Source organism: Gobius niger, assembly GCF_951799975.1.
Source record: "Gobius niger genome assembly, chromosome: 20".
Taxonomy (NCBI): domain Eukaryota; kingdom Metazoa; phylum Chordata; class Actinopteri; order Gobiiformes; family Gobiidae; genus Gobius; species Gobius niger.
This window is the reverse complement of record NC_136871.1, coordinates 14826665-14852370: the sequence shown is the minus strand read 5'-3', so window position 1 is coordinate 14852370 and position 25706 is coordinate 14826665. Positions and strand designations below refer to the sequence as shown.

The 25706-nt window shown below is 41.7% G+C and overlaps 1 protein-coding gene across 1 annotated transcript in view; it reads right to left on the bottom strand.

The window, feature by feature from the left end:
- Window positions 1–891: 891 nt before the first annotated feature.
- The window catches only part of LOC306979558 (semaphorin-3F-like), a 59086-nt gene continuing 34271 nt past the window's right edge, over window positions 892–25706 (bottom strand). Inside the window, exons 3-19 of the mRNA XM_079578553.1 lie at window positions 21009–21169; window positions 19208–19270; window positions 18753–18872; window positions 17096–17185; window positions 16163–16256; window positions 13692–13811; window positions 13288–13427; window positions 11236–11350; window positions 7910–7979; window positions 7678–7822; window positions 7170–7392; window positions 5507–5595; window positions 5397–5438; window positions 5090–5246; window positions 4413–4496; window positions 3530–3663; window positions 892–1846 (exon numbers count right to left, since the gene is read on the bottom strand). Coding sequence (XP_079434679.1) covers window positions 1403–1846; window positions 3530–3663; window positions 4413–4496; window positions 5090–5246; window positions 5397–5438; window positions 5507–5595; window positions 7170–7392; window positions 7678–7822; window positions 7910–7979; window positions 11236–11350; window positions 13288–13427; window positions 13692–13811; window positions 16163–16256; window positions 17096–17185; window positions 18753–18872; window positions 19208–19270; window positions 21009–21169 — 2291 coding nt within the window. The 3' untranslated portion in view covers window positions 892–1402. The remainder of the gene's footprint in view (window positions 1847–3529; window positions 3664–4412; window positions 4497–5089; window positions 5247–5396; window positions 5439–5506; window positions 5596–7169; window positions 7393–7677; window positions 7823–7909; window positions 7980–11235; window positions 11351–13287; window positions 13428–13691; window positions 13812–16162; window positions 16257–17095; window positions 17186–18752; window positions 18873–19207; window positions 19271–21008; window positions 21170–25706) is intronic.

The window sequence follows — 25706 nt, the reverse complement described above, 5'->3', positions numbered from 1 at the left end:
CACAACATTTTACAATGCTTTGTTGTACACTTTTTTTTTTTTTTTTTTTCACATGGGAATTAAATGCACCGGGAAAGAAGAAGAGGATGTCTTGTGCTCAGAGTAAATGGTGCTGTCCCATCAGAGCCCCCATGTTCATTGTCCTCTCCACTTTCCCAAGAGTCAGCTGCGGCAGAGTTGTGCTTGTTTCATTTTGTTCCCCAAAGAATGTCCCTTTAAATTAAAAGAATAATGCCCTCCATGCAAAATCTCTGCAACATTCGACGGCATATTTTCAGAAAAAGGTTTTGCATCTGGAAAAGTTTTCAATTTGCCTGGCCAGTCCCCACTTTCATTTTCCTATGCCAAGAATATGTCTGCGTTTTTGTGGAAAGTCTAGCAGCAGAACAAATGTTATGTTATAACATATGTTAAATGTTATAAATATGTTATAATGGTTGGTCCAAATAGAGATGTAAAGCTATGGATTTCCTAAAGCCTAGTGAGCAAATGTTGGTTGTTTACAGTCTTGAAGGGAATATGGTATATGTGGTTGTAAATTATAATTATCAGGATATGACTTTGCAAAAGCATCTTCTCCCAATGTTTTCCTTTAATTTGTTCTTAAACCATGCTACTGAGGAATCCATTTAGTCATACAAAAAAAAAAAAAGAAATAAGAGCTTTTCTGGGCCATCGTTTTAAGTACAAAAGTAAAAATAATACATTACACGCAGCCCCTTAATGTCACTTTTCATCCCAGCAGATGTCACCTTATTTCCCGACACGTCCCACACTCGGAACATAAAAAATAAACATCACATCAATATTGTGGGTACGACAACATCATCGAACACAGTCTGTAGCTCCTCGCGTAAACGCCTTGTTCCTCACGGACCCAGAACACTGTCCTTTTGCAGTGTCAAGTCCATGTCCAGGCGCCTGGACAATACTCTGCAATCGCTGGGTCCCGCCGCATTCACAAATAATAAAAAAAAAGGTCCCGAGTCCGAAAAACAAGCAGGAAACTACGCATCATCGCCCCCTTAGCTCGCTCCCAACCGGTGCCGAGAGACATGATGTTGACAGAGAAGTAACAGCAACGAGCAACAATGAAATAACCAACCAACAACAATAATAACATTAATATTCGTCCCCAAAAGGTACCTATACACAAAGATCATGTTTTCATAAGTACAAAGAATTCACGGATGGTAATATATACAACCTACAATAAATACTGCGTATCGTATATCTTTGAGTGTACGGGGTGGTAACTGTAAGCTTTTTATTTTCTCAGTTTGTTTTTGAAGCTGAACTTATTTTCTTTTGCTACAAGTCTCTCCCAGTTTCCACAGGGTAATGAGGGGGGGGGGGGGGGGGCGGGGTTCAGGAAGCATACAGCGTGTCTCTAGAAGTCCCCTCATGTCTCCGCCTGGTCCTCGCCATCCCGGTGGTCCCCATGATGTCGACGGTTGCGCGGCTTCTTCTGCTCCTTCAGCTCCTTTAGATCTTTGGCCTTGAGCGCCCCCATCAGCGGGTCTCCGTACTGCCAGTAGTCCTGACAGTATTGGTTGATCAGGCTCATCTCCGGCTGGCTCAGGATGGTCAGAAGGTCCTTGTACTGGCCCGCGCTCGGGGTCCACTGAGTGCTGGAGTGGAGGGAGGACGGCGAAAGACCCCCGGGGCCGTCCACCAAGGCGTTGTTGACGGCGCGGCCCGACAGCACCACCAGCTGGAGTTTGACGAGGGTGTGCTTGAAGTTCTTTTCGGTGGCCGAGCACTGGTACAGGCCGGAGTCCGAGGGCTGCAGGGAGCGCAGGAGAAGACCCTGCTCTGTTTTCAGGAGCCGCCCGTCCGAACGTAGCTGCACAGAGAAGAAGAATTCAATCCATTTGTCCCGTTATCCTGCATTTTCACAAAGCGGCTTTTCAGTTTAGCACATCCACCCTTCAGTGACAGGTGAACAGACATGGGACTGGTGTTGTGCGCCTATGACCTACACAAACACACATTCACTCAGGGTAGAAATGGTGGAGTGTCTTGCCTAAGGATGAAAAAATGAAAAAATACACTACCAATACCAACTCAAAACTGTGGATGGAGTGAAAAATTCTGAAACTTGACTTGACCAAAAATCTATTTAGTTCATAATCCTTAACTTTACTTCTCATAAGTTTAGCTGCAACCAAAATAAGTTTAGCTGCAGCTAAAATAAGTTTAGCTGCAGCTAAAGCCACTGACTTCCTAACACTCCAAGAACATGCTGTATATTGTTAGTTATTTCTCTGTAACCTGGAACTGCGGATGGAAGCTGTTTAGCTATAATCTGGTGCAGTACATCTCTGTCTCTATAAGTTAAATGTCTCTTAAAGGGACAATCAACATTGTCCCTTTAGTAAAGATTCATTCATTCATGATTGTCCCCTCCTTTTGCTTTTTGAGGCTTTAACTGAGTGCATTTTGGTTTTACCCAAATTTAAAGCTTCTCGGAGCTCAGAGCCTATACATAAGCCAGTGCAAAGCCTCATTTGAAGGCTAAGACCTACAAAACTAATTTGTCGCTGTATTTTTGTCACTTTTTTGTTGAGTTTGAGGTCACGTTTTTTCGTCACTCTTTTGTGGCTTTTTCATCACTCTAGTCGTATCTTTTGTCGCTTTTCCATTGTGTTATCGTTGCTTTTCTGGATCGTTTTCTCGCTCTTTTGCCGTTTTTTCAGCACTTTTTGGTTGCGTTTTCATCTTTTTTTTCGTCGCTATTTTGACGATTTTTTATCAAGAAGCTTTTGGATTTGGGTAAAGCCAAACTTGAGAAAATATGCTCAGTTCAGGTGGGGGGTTAATGATTTGTGCCTCTGCTTTGATCGTCATGAAACAGTCTTGCAAGCGGGACCGTACTGAGCCTCCCTCTGTTGTGGACTGGACTGTGTAACAGGGTAATGTCTGGAACATGTAAATTCTGGGCTTGGATTTTTGGATGTCAATGTTCAACAAAAGTCAGTCCTTCGAGTCACGTCCTTAAAACACACCAGTTCAAACATCATCAACCTGACAGAAGCTTTAAATCAAATCCCAGCTCTCCTCCTGTTGAAGTCACATAAGTCGATTCTTTCCTTAGGTCAGGAGGCATCCAACAGAATTATCAATAAAAAGACTGCAGCTTCACAATAAAACTTTAACTCGTGCCTCAGGGCCGTAGATCATAGTCAAGGTCTTCACATGTGTCCATTGTGTGTTGTTCCACTCAGGACAGTCGGTGGTATGACATCATTCAGATCAGGCCTGCCTACATTATTCATGCTGCCACAAAGCACAGCTCACTCTGGGACGGTTCTGATGTTATGCAAAGAAACTTTAGTTTACTCATTAGAGGGCATGTTTTCTTCAGCAGAACTGTGACTGCTTGCACATAAGGACTTTTCCTGTTGCTAATAATGAATTCAATTCATGTGTAAAAAAAAATAGTCTGGAGTTTGGATTGCTGCTTAAAGAGAGTCCTAGAGAAAAAATATTTATTTTTGTGGCGCCTGTCTAGACAGTCTGGACTCACTTCTTTCCGCCGGTCGCTGTTGTCCCTCTGCAGGTGCCATTTGACCATGGCATGAGGAGAGCGCGCTTGACACTCCAAGAACGTGCTGCTGCCCTCCACCCCATACTGGACCATCTCCACTGCGTTCTTATTGGCTGTGGGGACACAGAGACACAGAACATTTCAATCATGACTCCGCACTTCTCATTCCCGTGTAAGGAATGATTGGAGATGATTGCAGAGACATTTAAAGGGATATTTCAGGATTTTTGACATAGGGCCTCATTTCCTAGTTATCCAGAGTGTTATCCAGTCCTTGTATTTGAAGAGTGCTAGGATAGTAGTAGACTAGTAGCCTGCATTAAAAACCTCTTCAAAATCATCAGGTAGTCCCCCAAACGTTGCCATATCTGACTGAAAGAAAGCTCCTTTGTGAATTCCATGTGTAGTAATGCCAGCCGCAGGTAAACAAACTAGTGTAGATCCAGTAACCTAGCAGATCACTCCACCGCTGCGTAGCTTACAACCAGGAAGCTGATGTTGCTTAAATATAAGTTATTTTAAATGCAAAATGGTTATATTTAAAAAAAAATATTCAGTCAACAAATTTGATTCAATTGATAGTCTGCTGTTATAAGTGATTTGCCTCAGGTGCACTATGCTTGGGTCTGACTTTTTTAATGCAGGCTACTAGTTACCATAGACATGCACTAGCCTAGCACTAGCCTAGCACCACTGAACTCTTCAAATATAAGGACTGTATGAATAATAAAAAAAATAAATCTCCAGAAAACAACAACACCCTGGATAACTAGGAAATGAGGCCCTAAGTCAAAAATCCTTAAATATCCCTTTAAAGTTGTCGCACATGGGTCGGTGATGTGAACTCAGATAAGAGACCCACCGTTGGAGTTGAAGCCACGGCACTGGCGTATGGGGTTCCCGTACTTGACGTCCTGCCTCCGGCTTCGTCTAAATGGGTCAGACCAGTGTTGCCGAATAAGGAGAGAAAAAGAGCATAAAGCAACCACAAAGCCATCCAAAGCCATTCAACAGTTCATAACAGAAACTCATGTACAGATAAACAATTGCTAACAGAAAACACATTGCCGAGCACTCAATGTACCAGTCAAAACAAACCAAAACACTAACATTATAATGTGATATTGGTAACAATTAAAAATGCTTTCGATTTAGAAAAGTTTTCAGAAATGGCAGAACATTGTGCTATCCTCAGAGTCATGGGTTTTATTGAGTTGCCATGAGTACAACATGCGCGGTATAAATAAAGTTGCCTTGCCTTTTAGTCACGGCTCTGACAATTTAGTAAAGAAAGAAAAAAAAAAAAAAGCTTCTGGACCAAAAAACCCTTCTTCTATTTGTGCGATTTATGATAGTCTGTCAACACCAAACCAGTCCTAGGTTAAATTACCAAGTCAAATTCAGCCGCAGAGCCATCCAGGAAGCTCACGTACATTTTCGATTTTTTATCAGACCAACAAATCTGATTGTGTTAGTGGTTCTCATGCTAACAGGCTAACAATTGCTCAGACAAAAACAAAATGACTGCAGGAGCTCACCTCTTCTGGGAGGCGGAGTAGCGGGAGCAAGATTTGCCGTCCCATGCGCAGTAGGGGTCTCTGGCCAGGCAGCAGTCGGCGCACGCCTCCCCATAGGCATCACAGCGGTGCAGGGCCAGCTGAGTCAGGCCGATGGCGGACGACACATAGAGCTGTTGCTGTACGGGGAAAAAAAGGCCAAAAGGCAAAATATTTTTAATCGATGCTCATAATCCTACTACATATGACTAGTATTATGATAAATGAAAAAAATAACTGAAAAAATAGTTGTGTGTGTATGTTGCTGTGTATTACGCAGACAAACTTACTCTTTTAGATGAGATCTTCATTGTTGTAATGGGAGTCGGCACCTGGAAGAGGAAAATAAATAAATACAGTACGCAATAGATTACTACTATTATTAACAATATAATCATACCTTGAAGACTTCCACTTCCTCCAGCACCAGCTCCTCTGTCTGCAGGTCATCTCTGGGCAGGACAATGACCTTCTGCACTGTGCCCTTATCTGTGGACCACATCACACCTGTCAGCTTACACCCTCTTCTGTCAACAACAGCCGTAAACCTCCAGCCCACTGTCCTCTGGTCCCCATTGGTGCCATGCTTCAATATAGTTTATCCCCGAGTGACAGTCAGGCCTGTTCCTCTCTGCCACCACCATGACAAACCTCTTCTGTCATCCTGGGCCTCCACCTATTCATACAAAGTCCCGCGTTCTCCCTGCCCGTTTGATTTCTCTAAAGGGTTCTGCATTCCAGCGAGTGGGATACCTGTGATATATTATGACTTCTGAATAGAGGGATCAAAAGCAGCCAGTGACAGCAGCAGAAAGGCCCGGGCGGCGTCTATCACATTCACAGCATTGCTCCTGCAGCTGAACAAAAACTCTATTTAACACGGATCATACACATTAGGCAACGATAATGCGGTCTGGGAGTTTAAGTTAGAATCTAAGTTAGGGGTTTAAAATTAGTAGAGACATATATGCCTGTGTGGGGCATTCTTTGGACTTGGAGTAAGGAATGTGGCATGAAACAAATAGATTCTGGGGGTGCTCACCCTGATCAGGTCCCAAATGGAAAGCAGCGACATCAAGTACAAACTATATGAGGCACTTGAGCTTATTTCTGTGTGCTTTTCTTTAAAATCAGCTGTCATATTTTAAGTCGTGAGGCGAATATCACTGAGAAGCACATTCACTTTGTTGTCAATTACATTTTCCATTATAACTAGAGCCGTTCTTGCTGTTTGGTGTAATACCTGCCTGAAGACACTTTGACCATGAAGTTCAGTTATTTATTTATTTATTCATTTACAGATTTTTAATCAGCACTAAGATACAAAACTATTTTTTTTCGGAGGAGTTCTGGCCCTGCGAGGAGATCAGATTGTACATGTTTTAGTGGTGGGTAAAGCTGGAGAACCAGGAGGAAACCTATGCAGACACAGGGAGAACATGCAGACTTCATGTTCTCCCTGTGTCTGCGTAGAACCTGGCCCCTGGGTCAAACTCGGGACTTTCTTGGTTTAAGGCAAGACAAGCCACTGCACCATCATGCAGCACAGTTAAGTTTGTTCTGTTCCATCTTTGAATGAAAATGCCCTTTGTATCTATAAAAGTTAAAGGTTGTTCAGTTTTGTATTGACAATTGATCAGAAGTAATGTAGCACATCCATCAAATAGTGCCCACAGTCTCGACTGAAAAAAAATCCCATGACAAATAATGAACAATAGTTCCAAAACAAGTCACACATCTATAGTGGGTTCTTTGCGAGGAGTAATTGCCCCTCCGTGCCCTGCAGGTACAGTCTTAGTTCACAGATGAAAAGGCACACTGTGATGGGCTTCATGGCTGCAGGAGCACAAAGAGCAGGAATGCTCTAAATGATAAATGATTGCAGAAAAGACAAGCTTGTTGCTGACTTGGGGCTTATCTATAAGTAGGGATTTTGAGCCATTATTCATTGTGACACTGGCATGCTCCACTTAAACTGATCAAAGGTGTAGAGCTGCATACATTTGCCCGTCAAATAATCTGTGTTACCAACTGTTTTTCCTTTTCCTAAATATTGCACTCACCAGTTCCCAGGAAGAGCACTTCATAGTTGCCATCTGCTGCAGTCACTTGGTCCACTGTGACGGTGGTGAACTCATAGTCCACGTTGGTTCTGACCACCAGGGGGCGCTTGTGCACTGGGTAGACAGCGTTGTGCATGGCTGGGTGGTTTCTCATAAAGTTAATCACTTCATCTGGGTAGTCCTTAGTTGACTTCATGTTTGGGGTGAACGTACCTCCGGGGCACTGTGGAACAGAAGCAACAAAATTATGAACTAGAGAGGGGTCTATTTGCATAAAAACATATCTGCTGTAGTGCACTGGTTATATGAATTAACCAAAGAAGCAAGAATCTCAGCAAAGGAAAAAAAAACATGTATCATAATGCTTGGATTTACTTCAAAGAACCACAATTTAATATTGCATTATTCTTTCGATAGACGACGTCATACTTAAGGCAGTTTGCTGACCTGGTTACATGTGTGTGCTGTTACTGAGAGAGAGAGCCTGTTTTTGGTACATAATACTGACCGTCCCAGGACGAGGGTATGGGATCTTCCCAGTATAGGCGACCCACTGGTAATTAGGGCCCTCTTTGTGGGCAAAAGGGCCATTGAAGACCATACGGATGTCAGCCATCGAGTACACACAGACTGCTGAGCCTTTGAACACGGAGCTGTGAGAAGAAAGGCATAAAAGTGTTACCATTCACTCTCGATGCGTCTTAATTTACTGTTCTGTACAGACACTGTGTTCCACTAACCCGGAGACCGAGAAGACTCCATAGATGACTGGATTTTTTGTGTCCTGTGTTGGCTGTATGTACACATCTCCTACAAAGAGAAGAGAGAAATCACGTCAGTTCATTCAAGCCAAGAGGCTCCTAATATTTACACACTCAGAGAGGCTATTTTGTCACATTGAGCATTTAAGAGACACTTCTAGGAACGCCTGACGCACCATTTTCCAGCACAGCATTGTTTTTGCACCTGTAAAAGTAATTTAAATAACTTGTGATTTATATTTAGTAATAATCATCCATCTACTTGTGCTCTATTTGAGTAAAGCAGCAAAGGACGAGAGGCTTAACATCCTAGTGGCAAAAAAAGTACGTTTCATCATGAAATCGAGAAGTCTGCCTGTCTGCAGTCTAGACTAGAAACACATATTCTGGAGTAAAGACAGGAAAATTGAATCATGAAGTGTGGTGGATCTTCCTGGACCCATCCCTCATGTCTTCAACTGCGAGAGAAGGGAAGTGTCTCCTCTGTCCCGTAGGAGAATTCTATCAACCACACTCGAGCTTGTGTCGGTGCTCTGTAAATCACTGTTTCTCCATTGCACTGTTTTCTCCTTTGACCAGGTTAAACAACTTCTCTGCTACAACTCTTTCGTGTTGGACAAGGACATTGCACATTAAACAGAGTATGCACTTGAACAGGAAGTGGCAAGGGACATGATTGTTCTGTAAAAAGTCAACAAGTGCAAGGCATCAGGGAGACGCTAAAAATATGACCATATCGCTTTTGTATATACGAAAGAACTGGTTCTAGTAGCATTCAGATTTATGTACGCCGTCCCATATAGACCAACATGAGGAATTAGCTGTCAGGACACTGTGCAGATAGAATGATGCATAAGGGTGTGTGGACGATCCTATCCCAGAGGGCTCCGTACAGCCGTGAGCTCATTTCTGGACAAGTGAACAGAGCAAACCGTGGCACATCATTCTTCTTCTGTCTGCAAGGTACTCCAAAGTCACACCCATCTGAAGACTGCTCAGGGTGGTAGAATACAGAATAATCTGCCACAAACCTTACGCTTGGTAGGCCTGACCAAACTTAAAGGGGGGGTTTTATGCAAAATCGACTTTTTCAAGCTTTACATCATGTTATTATGTCATTCCCTCATTAAAAACATGCCTGAAGTGTTGCCTTGGCACATTCACGTATTTTTGAGTAATCTGTAAAAACTCTGATGGCAGCCATTTTAGGGACAGCCTTGCCTGAGTCCTCCTAGGAATGCCTCCCCCTCCTGGAGACGCCTTCGAGCTTTCGTCACCAGCCGAGAAACCAACCACTGCTCCTCAGCAGAACCCCCTCCCCACTGATGCCACACACAGCGTGTGGAGGGGGCGTGCCGGAAAGGGTCAGAGGTTCTTAAAGAGACAGAGGCCTATTTCAAGACATTCGCTACAGCCATTTTGAAAGAGCAATTTTATACAAGGCAGTTATTCTAATTTACTGCATTTACAGACCAACAGAAGGTTTTGTCATCATTGTAGTGTGCTATAGACTGGTGCTATGTGATTGAAAAAAGCATAATACCCCCTCTTTAACTCAACATATGGAGATGGGTCTCCGAAGCGCTGCACTGTGGTCGCTGCCTGACCCTATAGGTTTCCCCATCGGCATTGAAAGATGGGTCACAAGCAGAGGACAAATCGACAGGAGTAACAAAGTACACCATAGAGTAAATGTTGTTATTTTCAAGTCTCTATTTCCTTCCAACATATTGTCATCTCTTTGTCACCGTCGTTTAACACCATCTTTTACGCAGCACCACAACCATGAGCCTGGCCAATGCTTACTTTAAATTCTAACACAATACTGCTGATATGCTTTTAAATCTAGACGGTCAAGATATGAGTATTGTTGTTTATTGTTTATTAATGGAAAGCCCCTTGAGATGTAGCATCTCATTTTCGAGGGGGTCCACAAAACAGTCAGACATCTACTGTATGTGTCAATCTGTAAAACCACAGGGCATGCTTAAAAGCTTCAGAAAAACTTAAAATAGACATTGAACATAAACCCATTACCATGGAACTTGCCCACTTCCACTCGTGCTCCCCTCTTGCATTGCTTGGCAAAGTTGACAGTTCTCTGAGAAGTTTCCTATACCAAATGCCAAAGTGTCAAAGTTGTCCCCACATATTCACTTCCCTGCCCCGCTGCACTGCCAAGGCACAATCCCAGCAATATCCTGAAAATTCAATGCCAGAAGCATCAAGGTGCTCAAAAAAATAATAAAAAAAATCCAATATTATTGTTTCATACAGAGCAGAAAACAGGAATTTCAGAAACAGTTTTCTATCCCAGCAGCAAGCAAATTCGGAAGTAGCGAGAGCCAAAGAATTACTGACAGGCACGTCACTTCATTCATTCCTCAGATCAGTGTGAGAGCGGCAGAAGCAGGGTAGGAGGAGTCTGTATATCTGCCATGATTTCCCTTTCGAACGTGGTCATTGTGGTAAACGAAGAGGAGTGAGGAGATGGAATCTATTATTATTATGTCTATGCTGTAATCATGTGCTTGCATACGAACATACAAGGGAGAAGCGTCTTTACCAACAAAACATCAGGAAGAGCAGAATTCAAACAGCCAACCTTTGATTTTTCAGATAATCACTTTACCTTTTAAGCCAAAAGTGCCATTCACAAGATAATTTAAAATCCTGTAGAATGGAAAGCTATTTTATTATTCATTATAGTAGTATTTATTTTTGCATTTACAGCAAATACAGAATAATTTATATAGAGAATATGCATGCATATTCTCTATATAAATTAAATGAGAACTTGGAGCTTAAATGAGAACTTCTCATTTAATATAAATTAAATGAGAACTTGGAGCTTAAATGAGAACTTGGAGCTTCCTGTCTTACGGTATATGTAATATTTTACAGCAAAATATAGTGGTCAGTGTCAAAAGATTCACAAATATAAGCAGATAAAGAAGCTCTCAACGTCAGCCCAATATCAGAAAACAGTCGATCTCAGCCTCTATTATCGACATCCAACATTTCCTTGACGCTGTCACCCATGAGTTACCTCTTTTCCTGGCAGTCACTCCTGGATATGTGTCCCATAAAAGCTCCTTCCTGAGCAATTTACTTTCATATTTAGTTCTTTGTGATGCTTTGGCATTTGTTTCCTTTTTTGGTTTAGCTGAATCGCAACACCTGTCCAAATCACCACCATTCACAACTTTTCCTTTTGCTCACGTTCTTATAGACCTTGCACGTTATAAGCTCTAACTTTGAAAAATAAAGCATCAACAAACAAAAAAAAGTGAGGAGATCCTTACGGAGCTCGTCAAAGTGTGTCTCCATGCCGTCAGCTCCCGGGACAGAGCAGATGAGCCGGGCCTTCAGGAAGGTGCTCCACTTGTTCACCAGGCAGCAGTGGCCTCCATCATCGTTCTGTGCAGCAGGAAATACAAGGAAAGATATGTCGTTACACACGTACTGTATACATCGACCAGGTGGTTCCTCCTACACACAACACACAGCCCACTATATGGTTCATAAAGTCAGGGAGATATACGGAGGATGAGCGATACTTGTCCATCTGTCACCAAGGAGACGTCATAATAATGAATAGGGTAGTACAGTTAAATGTTTAAGCTCTGTTAGATTAGATCAGTGGAGTAGAGAGTAAAAGTATTGTTTAGTAGTGCATTTAAGTTCTGTTGTACTAAAGTGCATATGACACATTGAACATATAAACACAATTATATTAAGATTTTGCTCAAAATATAACAGAGATTTCTTTAGTTTAATATTTTTGTGATGTTTATAGTTTTACGTCCTTATTGGACACTGACAGGAAGTGACATAGATAGTGGCAAACCATTTTAGCTGTTGCCATGCCAACCATGTTACAGATACAGTCAGCACTACGTCATACAAGGAGGCGTGGCCTCACTAATGGGGACGTGGGGAAGGAAGTATGCTTTGGAAAATACAAAAAAAATGTCACTCCTTTTAGCCAGAATTCTAGCTAAATATAAACCTATTTATACACAAATAAAGTCAAGTCTAAATATAGATGTTTTTTTCACAGCAGATTGTTCAGCAGTTATAGCTAGCGCTAGCATTTAGCATGAAGCATCATGTTAGCCTTCTCTGTTATTTATGTAATTATGGGCTGTTGAACTACTTTGCTCCTCTCCATGACTTAGTATCTTTATTGGGTAAAAAACTATATTCATAATTCAGTATTTGTTAAAGTAGTTTTGGAATTATTATACGAAGTTTAGATTTTTCTCCTCTTTGTTTCCCCCCTCAACTGCTTCAAACATTACCATATATGGGCGATTCATGGTACTTTAACTCCATCTATGTCACTTCCTGTCATTGGCTTAAAAATACAAATGAAAAAAACTTTTCTTCCCAACATTTCTTCAATAAGTTGCTGCTTCACTGAAATAAAATTATAATTATTACTTACAACAGATGTTATCCATCAAAATAAGTCATACGCACTTTAAGTTGTTGTTTTTCTGGGTTAGACATTTTTTATGGTGCTACATGGAAGGGCAATTACTTTATGTTGTGAAACTTGGTGTGTGAATAGTTTCAAAAGTTCCCAATTCAACAGGAATTGTTCTCAAGTGGTGAAAAATTAGGACCTCTGCTAAACGCTATAAAATAAAATATTTGATCTTCTGAATCGATAAAAGGCTATAAAGTGACAAAAGTGTGACATGGATAGGCAAGATGTCTGTCCTAATTTAGCTGCCAACAACACATGATTAGAAGCACAATACTAATATCAGTAATATGTGAGTATTCAGCATAGTAAGATGAACTCCAGTGCAACAACACAGCTGAGCTTTTTTTTTTGTTGTGTAGAGAATGAGAATATCCAGATGTGTGACGGGGATAGTAGCCACACAGCGTAGTCTCTGGAGGTCCGCCCTGAAGCCACTGAGAGGGGCCTAATGTTAGTCTATGGGGTCAGCGGCATTTCCATGGAAAATGTAGTTTTAACACCCCCAAAACTCATAGGTTGTTACACGTGACTTCATTTAGCAGTGGAAGACACTGGTCAGAATTGATTCAAATCTACTTTTATGCCTGAAAGTCTTAAATGTTTTTGTCCACCCGTGCAAAGAGGTCAGCAGATCATGAGTTCAGAGTTCAAATGTCAACTCTCTCAGACACAGGGCGCATTGTAGACAGGAAGGTTAAAGACACTGGCGGATTCCAGCACGTCAGCGTTGGCCAAACACCATCTCAGCGCTCATAAACATTCAAACTCAGCATTCGCTTGCCCATACGGGAGAAGGACCTTTTCTCTTCTCTTCTCCAGTGTTTACAGCTAAAAACAAATAAAGAGTCCACTGTGTACACACCAGACAGATGCGCCCAATCCGCGACTGGGTCACCGGACTCTGGCCCATGTCCGAAGACTTCTCTCGGAAGAAGAAGTACAGCTTGTCGTCGTTCCTTTCGGCGCTGTCGGGGATGAGGTGCACATGGACAAATGTGGGGTCTGGGAGGGAACAGGACAACAGAAGAAAACCCTCTTTAATGGCTTACAATATCAAGTACTATTGTGAAACATCTATATTTTCGCGATTTTTACTTGTATGAAATCATTAAGAAGGTTAATTTGCCTTATTCTTGAAGTGGCTTCAATAAAGATAATAATAGCACTTGTAAGTAGTAATTTGTTCCTAATAAAGTGAAAATGATCACCTCTTAAAACAGTGAAATCTGTGCAAGAACTTGCAAATCATTGCATTGTCATTTTTACCGTTCAGCCATCTGGAGTTGTACTGATCTGTCCTCATGGCCGTCTTGGTCCCCAGAGTGCGGAAAATGGCCGAGTCCGTTCCCATAAAGTCAACATAGACTCCTGCGTAGAGCTCCCCATCTGAGGAGGAGAGAAAACATTTCAGCCACATTCCTCCATTCTGACATTATTCCAGTGCCGCCCTTGGCACAAGACAGTCCAGCTTTTGTTACACAAGTATATTTAAAAATATCTGCCCTGAATGCAACATGGCAAAGTCATCATCAGCACTGTGGTATTGTGATGTGGAGGTCACAACTACATTCACTTATTGTACTCACATTATATAAATCGCTCAAAACAATGGGATGTATTTAAGTGTATTTCACTGAAATGGTCAAAATGTTAGTCACTGACTTGAAATCACATTGAAGTCACATGAAAACACCAGACCACACTCCCACTCTGTCTTTTATCTTTTAATCCACTGCCCTCTGCGGCTTCGCCCAAGGTCACTCTGTCAGACCCACTTTTCTCACAGTCGCTCCCAGTGTAAGAAGATCTCCTCTCTGTGGTGTGGGTGTAAATCACGCCACTGCTTTCCCCACATTAGCGCTGTGCCAGCTGAAGCCCCTTCTGTCAGCCCCAGATGAATCGACCTCCCAGCTCCACCATCACACAGGGGACACTGTTCTTACTGTTGATAAAGATGAAGAATCCTGACAATGGCTGGCATTACTGACCACCGGCCGCTCCACCGCCTTACACAGCCTTCCATCCACACATGCTTTAACGACACGCCATCAATCTCCCCAGACGACCATGACATTGAGGAGAATGGTCTGAGGACAGTTCTGCAGTCGATTTCTCAGCCATGACAGTCACACCTGCTCGAAGCTCCCTTGCAGCAGCTGGATACCAACACCTTGCCTTCCTGCGGCTTAACAAGGCAGCCTCATATTCAAGTCTAAGGCTGTTATTTATGTGTTCTTGGAGCGTGTGGGAGAGGATGTTTGCAAAACTCGAGCTGGCATTGTTTTATATGGGCTGCAGTTTCCTAATAACTTCCTGGGAAGATTTATGCGCGGCGATATTGTTTTAACAGACTGAGAAAGAGTACAGAATGGGTGATGAAAAGTGGGTCATTTATTACAAGGAACGAGTTTAAAATGTCTGCACAATGTCCGCTATAAAGTATATAAACTGTTCAAACTGGCAGAAAAATGTGCTTAACTGTTGACTTTGAGCCAAACGAAACAACATGGTAATTTGGTTGATTTAACGTATAGCTTACAGACAGACACAAGAAGACATTACTCGGGCACGGCTGGGAGTTAGAAAGCAGTAAGCACAATGCGTAAATCAAAGGATCTTCCTTAATGGTAAAGGTTTAACTAAAACAGTACTAAGTAACTTGTTAACCTTAATAAATCCTTTTCGTAGTCCCTCTGGGGGTAATACAAGTGTTAATGGGATGTTTGGGGGGGTCTTTCATCTCCCCCGGTGTCTCTGGCCAGAAAACCACAATTGCAGCTTCCCTGCACTGAGACGGAGTCACCAATACACACTAATGGAATCACGAAGAAGAAGCTAACAGGCTAACGGGCAAAGCTAAACAGTATTTACAGCTTGCAAGTTTGAATGAAAAAAATAATCTTCATTGTGTAATTGGATGTACAATATCCCTCCCTCCCTTTTGTCTTTTCTGTCATGCTACAACACCTGCAGTGACGCTTATGGCCTCTAGGGGCATGAGTTACATAGTACTGCTTGAGAGGTACATAAGTCGCTCAGAAGTATAAGTCGCACCAGCCAAAGAATGCATAATGAAGAAGAAAAAAACATATATGTCGCTCCGGAGTATATTTCCGAACTCGTTCCCGGCTGTGGACCGAGCTTTTAGTAACACCCTTTTTTGTTTTCTTCATTGTAGTAAGAGTTACCTCTGCTTTTCGCCAGTGTCTCACACGTTTCTCACTAACTCCAAACTTTCTTTCTGCTGCTCAATTACCATTTTTTAAATCTTCAGTGGTACTGGAGCAGCAGATACTGGTAAACAAGCCTAGAGTGCCCTCTAGAGGCTGACAGTGGCAAAATAACAAACATGTGAAATTATATATTTTGCTATATAAGTCGCACCTGAGTATAAGTCGCATCCCCAGCCAAACTATGAAAAAAAGTGCGACTTATAGTGTGAAAATACGGTATTTTGTATAAGAGTGTTGATGAAATGAATGACTAATTTTACACATGTCCAACATAATCATTACATTATAATGGATTTTGTGATAAGCTTGATTGCGGTAAGCAGCTCATTGTGTGGGAACTGGCAAGCATGCCTGAGCCTGACCATGAAGAGAATATTTTCAGCCGGGAACAAGATAATTGAAGCAGTTTAATAAACTCTGCACTCAATATTATGGAGCAACACCAAAAACAAATTATTTCATGGCTCCTTGAGGGGTTATGCAGTGTACTCCCATCATACTTACTGATGAGAGCAGACACACTGTTGAGCTTAGGGTCGTACGTGCACTTCCCCTTTCCCGACTCCACTCTGCCTGGTTCCAAGTGGAAGATTTCCTCCTAAAATGGGAAAATCAGAAGGAGATGGCAATAAATCCTGGGCTCTTTATCTTGTCACAGTGATTCCCCTGTGTAGTTAGCGAGGAGCAGCTCTCTGACTCCTGTGGGAGCTGCACGGCCTGATGGGAAGGAACTATTTGAATAATGAGCGAGCTTTCATACAGAAAAATACATGCAGAGAAAAGGAGGAATATGTAATCCACGCCATGGCACTCTGCTGTGACAGTGTGTCACAATAAGCTGCATGGAGATATTTCCAGTACTCCAGCGCTTGTGACGGTGGGGCCACTGCTCACACTTGCCACGGGTTCGGAGCGACTCATGCTTGGAGCTCATAGCATAGCTGCATGCACAACAGCTGGGCTTCAGGGAATGAATATTAGAGCGTGTTTACTGATTTAGTAGCATGTCCTCTGGCCCACCTCATGGGGCAGAATAAAAGACGTGGCCCTTTTTATTAGATACGAAATGGAGATATCACACTGGTTGTCTGCCAGTTACCCCATACACTAAAGAAATGCAGTGTTGATCCATCCTATAAAACTCCCGACTGATATCTTTGCTGCAAAAGAGTTTGTGTTGTAAAAGTGGGAAAATGATTGAACACTAAAATGAAACAGATCAGATGACATTATGAATAGAGCAATTAGTTGCATGCAAAAATTAAACAAGAAAATAAAATCACACAGACAGCAAATGGACAACTGAACAAATACTCCAATGAAAGAGCACGGGATGAGTGAAAACAGTGGTGTGACATTAATGCACAAAGGGAGGTGAGCATGCTCGGGAACAGGAGGTAAGCATGCTATGACTTTGAGCAATTGCCCGCGCCGCACCTTTATTCCCAGAGTCTCGTGCACTGCGCTGGGCTCTGCTGCGCGGCTAGCCCTCCCCCGGGCCTGGGCCATCTGCAGATACATGGAGCTCTAAAACAGGACACATCAACACCAGTTACCCCTCCAGTGAGAAGACCCGACCAAAGACTAAACAACCGCAGCAGTATGTGCAATTGAAAACGGCACGGCGATGCAAGTCTTTGTTCATCCTTAAAATGTGTGTGACAATTAGAGACATGAAAGTTACACCAAATCTTAATAAATACATAAAAAAACATATTAGAGCAGAAAGAAAAGTCAGGATATAAACACTGTATCTGGAAAAGTATCACTTTGCCATATAATGCAAAACACGTGGGCATGGACATAGAGCCCATAGAGTGCCCAGGCCCAATTACCGCAGCCGGAGGTGTAGGCTGGCGGGTCATTGAGATTGGAAAGTGCATGGAGAGCTGAGTAAACAGAATAAAAACAGTAAAGCTTAGCCCAGGTGTGCTGAATAAACTCAGTCCTGCAGTTAGGGGTGAGTGAAATGAGGACTTTTTATTCCAAACTCCCCAGGTCGTGATTAGATTAGAAAACAAGTGGGATGTTTTAAGGGGTGTTTAAGGGAAGTATGAAGAAGCAGTAATGTTTGACCCTGTTTAAGTAATCCAAGTGCTCCCAGTAAAGTGCATTGAGACTAAACAGGGTAGCAATTACAGATCACAGGGGACAACAGCTGTGTGGTGGCCGGGCTGCGAGCTGCTCTGCCAGATGTAGAGACGTGGTGTCGCGAGCTGGACTAATGACGGAGCGAGAGCCTTGTAAAGTCACAGGGTGTGAGCCACGAAAATGGAGAAAATATGATCGATGTGCAAAACTGTGTACAACGTGTACAATAACTGATGATAAAATGTTCAGGACATTTTGCTTCTCTGCTAAAAGGCTTCTTCACGCTCATCTGATCAAGTTTGGTAACCGAGCTGGTCCTTTTAAGAGGAGTCAGGACTGCCATAGCATGTCCTCAAATTGACTTAACAGTCCAGTTCACAACTTTTAAAACCTCTACTGCAATAAAACGTAAATGTTGTGAATAATTAACAGCATTAAAGAAGAACTAAATTACTCGTTTACCTTAATAAAATTAATAAAATTAATAGAATCACGAAGAAGAAGCTAACAGGCTAACGGGCAAAGCTAACTGCGGGCTAGCGCCACTTAAACAGTATTAACAGCCAAGTTTGAGTGGAAAAAAAAAAAAAAAAATAGTAATTGGATGTACAATATCCCTCTCTCCCTTTGTCTTTTCTGTCAGTGTAGTATTTACTCTCACGGACAATTAATGAGTAAAAAACCTTAACATGCTGCGACACCTGCAGTTTCGCTTATGGCCTCTCGGGGCATGAGTTACTTAGTTCTGCTTTGAGAAATAACTGCTTAAATTAAATGGATAAATAAAAGAGTTTGCTTGTTGAACCAGGAAGAATAGCTCAGGGAGACTTTGAACAAGCCGTTTTAGATTAATATAGCATTTTCTATTGAACAAAGTGTCAATGTGTTTGAAATTATTACCAAATACCTACAAAAAGCACAATACCCCCTTTCTGCATATGATGTATTATACTTTTTGTTGAAACCCTAATAACCGGACATTCACACTAACACGGCCGCTCACCTGTGGCTTGCGTCCGCGGTTGACAAAGGTACAGACGGGGTTGTACGCCCCTGTCCCGCACACGTACAGCTGCGTCCTGTTCCACGGCTCGATCAGACGGATGAAGTTCGCGCACTCCTCCTGTTCCCAAAGAAAGAAACTATTCAAAAACTAAACTCCTGTAAAAATATAACTTTTTACGGTGAACCACATTTGTATCAATCCGCCGATTATTAGACATTAATGCTGTCGCTAGACCATATTATTTCAGTCTTCCTGGCCAGACAGTGGGGAACCAGCTTTCTTTTATTGTGCCAGTTGTACAAGTAACGACTGTTTTAATGACTTATACACGTTAGCACATTATATTTTCAGCAATCTAAAGCATGTACGCACCTTTCTATGTGTTCGACCATTGACTGTAGCCTAAATAATCTCAGATAAACTGCTCTACGGAGACCTCAGCAGATACTTACGTTGGCTTCCTTCCCAGTCACTAGGCACTCCATCCTCCGGCGTTCAGACACCGGCCAGTGGATCTGTAAATGCAGAAATTGTGTGGTTAAACAGCATAACCTGTCACACATCATCGCTATTTATTGGATACTGAGGCTGAAATTGCAAAAGGGAAATCCAGCCAGGCCAATATTAGTCCTAGAGGGATTGTCATAACTTAATTAGGGTTTGAACAAGGTGATGTGAGAAAAAGAGTTCCAACTAAAACCCAATTTGAGTTTGTTAAAAAAGAAAGCTGCGGGTGGGAGATTTAATATTTGACTCGAGGGAAATCTTGGTGTATGAGGCATTATGTTGTAGCTGAGACTATACAGTATTAGGGTATTGAGATTCCAACAGTCTAATCATCTTGGAGTAATTGAATATTGTGGATATAGCAGTAAGATGTAATCTCAGAGGGAGTAGAAAAAGCAAACATTTCAAGTCTGAATGAAATTAAGCATGTACTTAAATACAAATACAGAAATGAAGATAGAGAGTCGAGTGATTTATGTTTTGAAATATTGCAATTGGATATCACAATATTCATACTTGTGTATTTTTTTTACTGTATTGCCTATTAAACGGCTAAAAATATATTTGTTGTTTCATCGTTTGACATCAGTTTTGTCACTTTTTTATCAGTCTTATTTTGCGTGCTCGTCATGTTTTCGTCTCTTTTTTTTATTGTGTTATTGTTGCTTCTCTGACATCTTTTGCTGCGTCTTTTGTTGCTATTCCATCACTTTTCCATTGCGTTTAATCCTCTTTTTCATCTTTGTTTTGACACTTTTTTTAAGAATGTTTTAGATTTGGGTAATGCCAAACTGGATAAAAATGTGCTCAGTTCAGGTGGGGGTTAAGAGGTTAAAAGGAATAGATGTCGTGGGTTTGTCTACCAGTTGGGTGGTTACCATGTTATACCACATTTTGTAACAATGTGCCAGAATAAACTCTCATTTTGAATTTGGTAACTATAAAGCAGTTTGTGATGCATCAGTAAAAAGTTAATTCATCATTTATATAGTTTTACTAATCATTGTTAATGATTTATAAGCATAAATAGATGCACCATCCCTATTATGCACAGGATTTGTCAGGATTTGTTATGGTTAGGAGATCATAATTACTATTTAGGTGCTTTTAAATAATTAGCAAATTAAAAGGGAGCTCAGTTAGCTAAACCCTTTAATTGATTGTAAACATTCTGGGTTTAGCTGGAGGCAGGAAGCTAGTTTCCTATCTATTTCTATTGTAGCTGTCATAGTAACGATAAACAAATGTCTAAGTGTTTTTGGAAATGTCAGATAAATCGTATTTTATCGTCTCAAATGTCATTCCTCTTGTTCTGGCACCTTAAGCCACAACAGGACAACATTTTGTAGTCGTAGTTTTACACTTATACTTGCTAGTTTTAGTTTATTATTTCTCTTGATCATTTCCTGACTCCAGCTGATGTCCCTGATGATGTAAGCAGCGAAAGGGTCTCTATATTCTTAATAATGTGCAGTAAGAGTTGCCATAAAATGTATTGCTCTATGTAATACGCTTATTAGAAATGCGGGTGTATTACAAAAACAGGTTTTGTTAGTCAATGGCATTTCAAACATTTCAAACTATTATTTCAAAAAGAGGCCCTGGCATCTTTCTGTTGGTGACACTATGTTGAAGGAAAAGTCAGATAAGGTGCATTTATTTTACTCCAGTGGTTAATGGAACGTCATATCGATGTCATTTGCTTCTATTGCAAATCATCACTTGACAAACGGATAAACATCTTACAATGTGCGGGTCTCTGTTGATGTCGTGGAGGTCCAGAGATAAGATGTGGTCCTTGCTGCCCACGTACATGCGGTCGTGATCCTCGTCCATCCTCAATATGCGGTAGTCGGACGTGTTGAGGAGGAAGGCGAAGTGGTGGGCCGTGCCGGTGGACCTCAGCTCTGCACACAGACGGGACAGACAGACACAGAAGCGTTAATGACATTGACAGCGTATACACTCAGCAGACATTCCTCTTGCTGCTGCGGCACTTATCTGATGGTTTTCCACGAGTGGCGCTGAAACTCAACCCTGCACATCACAGGCAAGTGCGACTGAGTGTCTGTCATATTGTGTTGACGGCTTAATACCTCCTCTGAGACAAGGGAGCGTAAGAGCGCTGAAGTCTCAACAATACTCCCCTTTGATAGTTAGGCACAGACAAATATCTCGGACTATAATTCATTTGATTATTCCTGTGTTAATGTGCAACATATTCTGCATAATGTAGGGTGCTAAGAGGCTAGAAAGGTCCTTACGGTGCACAGACACAGACAATGTTTGACATCCACAGAGCAACAATGACACTTATTTGCTTGCCCAAAGTAGACTGAAAAATGTTAACAATTCTTATAGAAAGCATATATATAATTAAAGTAATGCTCCAAGACTCCAATCAGACAGTTTGCACTTGGCTAATTCAAGAATAGTGCCCATAAACTGCTTTGAAAATCTGATAATCACCCAAATACCTGCAGTTCATGGTCCTGTCTTCACCTTAAAGCAGTACTAAGTAACTCATGCCCCGAGAGGCCATAAGCACCACTGCAGGTGTCGCAGCATGTTAAGGTTTTTTCCTCATTAATTGTCCGTGAGAGTAAATACTACGCTGACAGAAAAAACAAAGGGAGAGAGGGATATTGTACATCCAATTACACAATGGAGATAATTCTTTTCACTCAAACTTGGCTTTAATAAGTATTAAAGTGGCACTAGCCTGCAGTTAGCTTTGCCCATTAGCTTGTTAGCTTCTTCTTCGTGATTCCATTAATGTGTATAACCTGTAGGAAGCGAAGTTGCAATTGTGATTTTCTGGCCAGAGACACGAGGGGGAGATGAAAAACCCCCCCAATCATCCAACTTGTATTACCCCCAGAGGGACCGCGAAAAGGATTTCATAATGTAAACAAGTTACTTAGTACTGGTTTAATAGAACCAAGGCCAAGGGATGCATAAGATCGATGCCAATCCATCACATTTTATTTTTTTCGGAAATTTGTTTTCTCGTTCGGTCTGTTGTAAAAGAAGAAATGTGTGCCTTTTTTATAATGAACAAGCAGGCTAGTTGCTGTTGTTGCTAACCTTACCATGACCGAAAGGCTCTCTGAATGTAATAAAACTTTTAAACTCATCGCTGTGAAGAATTGGGACGTTCGAAATGCATGAGGTAAGTTGGGACTGAGCTTGAACCACAAATAACAATTTCAAATGAACATGATCCCTCTTTCATTGTAATACTGTTCCTATAAACAAACAGATCAGATATGGGGTCATTAAGCTTTAGTTTAACGTGATAATATCTTATGAGTCATTCACTGTAGATCACTCTAGCTATTAGAAGGTCAAAGGAGTGTGCACCTTTTCAATCACAATGCTCTGGGCACGTCCCCTCATGTCGAGAGTAACTCAATCTCCCTGCAGCGCTGCGTTGGAGTGTTTGTTTGATATGTTCTGCCGGGTTCAACAGTTGTGCACAGGCCAGGGCAGAGAGGCCACCACTAAGACAGCACAAGGCCCCATGCCACACCAAAGACAAACACACTCCTGCACTATCTATAGGGGAGAGGCAGTGGAGGGTGGCACGCTGGTGTTATTGGACAAACAGTGAGGTTTCAGCCAAACTGCAGGACCACCCCTCCTCCTACTGCAGCAAACGGCTACAGAGGAGCCAGGGTGAGAAGAAAACTTTTATGTGTTGATTTAACAAACTCTGGATTGGCAAAGGTAAACCAGGCGATTAACTATAAAGTACAGTCAGCTGTGCTTGAACAGATTTAATATAAACAGCGGAATTTTGGTTGTGTGAAGTGCATTGTGGGAACAATTGAAAAAAAGGTAGAACAAATGTAATGGGCAACAATTGCTATAAAAATGTTTTGTTTTTTTTTAAATAAAAATATCTAATGTTGGATCCTGATCCTGAGAGCATTTTCCTGGGGGTGCTTGGAATCATTACAGATAAAAAGCAGTTGAAACTGAATATCAATTGGACATTTTTCAAATGTAAGTCAATGGTATTTTGCAGTAAAACATATGGATATGATCACATTTTGACATGTTTTGAACAGCACACATTGACTTTTTACTAAAAATCTCCACTTTAGTTGATCATTTTCTAAGAAATAGGCAGCATGCTCGACATAGTGAGTACTTGAAGTGTAAAAGAAAGGCCCAATGGGCGGGCGAGACAAAAAAAGGTTGGGAACCAGTGCTTCATTCTGATTTTTTTTTCAACAACTTTGCTCCATTATGACAGACAAATTCACCATGGGACCAATATTTTCTCAATTGCAGCAAAAGACTTGTGTCTGTCCTAAACATTCCAGAGAGGGGCTTTAGAGGAAGAAGTCTGGACACCAAAACATGTTCAGCCACAATCATGTCCGCAGTTGGGCCTTAAAATAAACACCATCTCCAGACCTTTTTAAACAGTCTCCCTATGGAATCTGATACTGCCCTTCCTTCCAGCGATGGCTAAATTTAACATGGAGGTTACATCAATAAGCAGGCATTAATAGCATTAGATACGCTATATTTATATAATTTGATTTATTAACTCGGGGTCAGCTCAGTGATGGACAGCTGTCAGATGGCCACAGAGAGGGGCTGCAACATGTGGTCAGTCCATGTGATTATTTGTATTGGAGACTCAAGTTGAATGACGAGCCTCAATACACTGTTTTATTATTGTGCGTGCAAGGAGCCAAACACACAAAGTGTGACTCTGTGACGCGCACGTATTGCCAAGCAGAAAATTCCTCCTGTGAGCTGTCAGCGACTCCTCAGCCGAGTGTTTGTTGTCGTAGTGTAGCTGGATGGGACCATCTGTCTGGGATGGAGAATGTGCACTACATAGCAACAACACACCCAATAAGAAAGCTGTATGGTAGGAAACAGCTATCCAAAATACAAGTCTGAATGGTCTCATATAGTGTTCTTGACTACTTAATATATGTGTAACTTGGCTTTCACGTTTGGAGACCATTAGCCCTGAAGACACAACTAACTTTGGACCAGTGGAACCATTCTTCACACAAATCATGAAAAAACAATATGGTGTGAACTGTATTTTGTATCAAAGGTTCCAATCATAGAGGAGGGCACTGATGCAACAACGTTCTCAGTTTATTCAACAAAACTGATGCCAAAGTAAACAAAGCAGGTCCAGACGTGAGGAATCCATAATGACGTTTATGAAGAAATCTAATCCCTAATATCCTTCGTTAGTCACATGAATTAAATAAAGCTCAGTTTACATAACCCACATTTTCAATAGAGGATTTGGGGATTTACACACAGACAGAAACAAATGTGCATAACACGACAATACAAAGGTACAACATAAGAGACACAGTAATTATGCAGAAAGGGTTGAATCAGAATTACCCATAGCCATAAGAAAAAAGAACGAAATTATGAAATATTTTGTTGAAAGGACAGGATTTATTCCCGTAAACTTATAATTTAGCGTTTGGAAGGAATCACTTCACCTCATGTCTGGTGGGTTACTCTGGTTCCCCTCATTTACCAAAAACAACACAATCGACTGATGTTTACACTACTTCAAACTGCATCTCTTTATCAACTTAGATAGACAAAGGGCTTATACAAAAGCATAAGAGCATTCCATCTCTGAGACATCACTCTCTGTTCTGTCTGCTGTTTTCAGCCCATTCCTTAAGTCAGGCCTCCCTCTGGGCTGTGCCACTTGAATGAAATGTTGACGGAGGACTTAGCGTGGCAGCAGACTGGGCAGAGCGGATCAGCTGCCCCAGAGTTCAGGGTCTCCATTGAAACAGACCCAGCAGGACACGGGCAGCTCCGAGAGAAGTGCCAGGACAACAGCAGACAGATCAGGGAGACGTGCTGAGATGAAGAAGCTATTAGCTGGGTCATGGCCGTGAGGCTCTGCTGCTGCCAAATTTATGTGAGAGAATGCACTTTTATGTGTACAATGAATGCTATTTCAACATATACTTGTAATTGAGCAATATATTTTTCTGTATCATGTAGACTACGTTTTGGTCTCTCATGCTGCATTTCCATAAACAAGTGAGATGTGACAAAACAGATGTGACAATTAGTTTATAGAACACAATAGCTGCATGCGATTTGGATGGTGGAGTGAGATCTCATGAAGGGAAGATTTATTTGAACTGAAGGAGAATATTTCATTGGACCACTTTTATCTTTGATTACAGCATGCAAATCCATGTGGCATTGATTCTATAAGCCTCCACAGTGTCAAAAGATCCAGTGGTGCATAAATTATTCACCAAGATTTTATATCAATGATGGGAGAGTGGGACCTATGCGTAAATGCATCCCGAAGACTCTCAAGATTCTGTGGAGGCCAATCCATGTGTGAAAATGATGTCTCATGCTCCCCGGACCACTCTTTCACAATGTGAACCCAATGAATCCTGTCATCCTGGAATA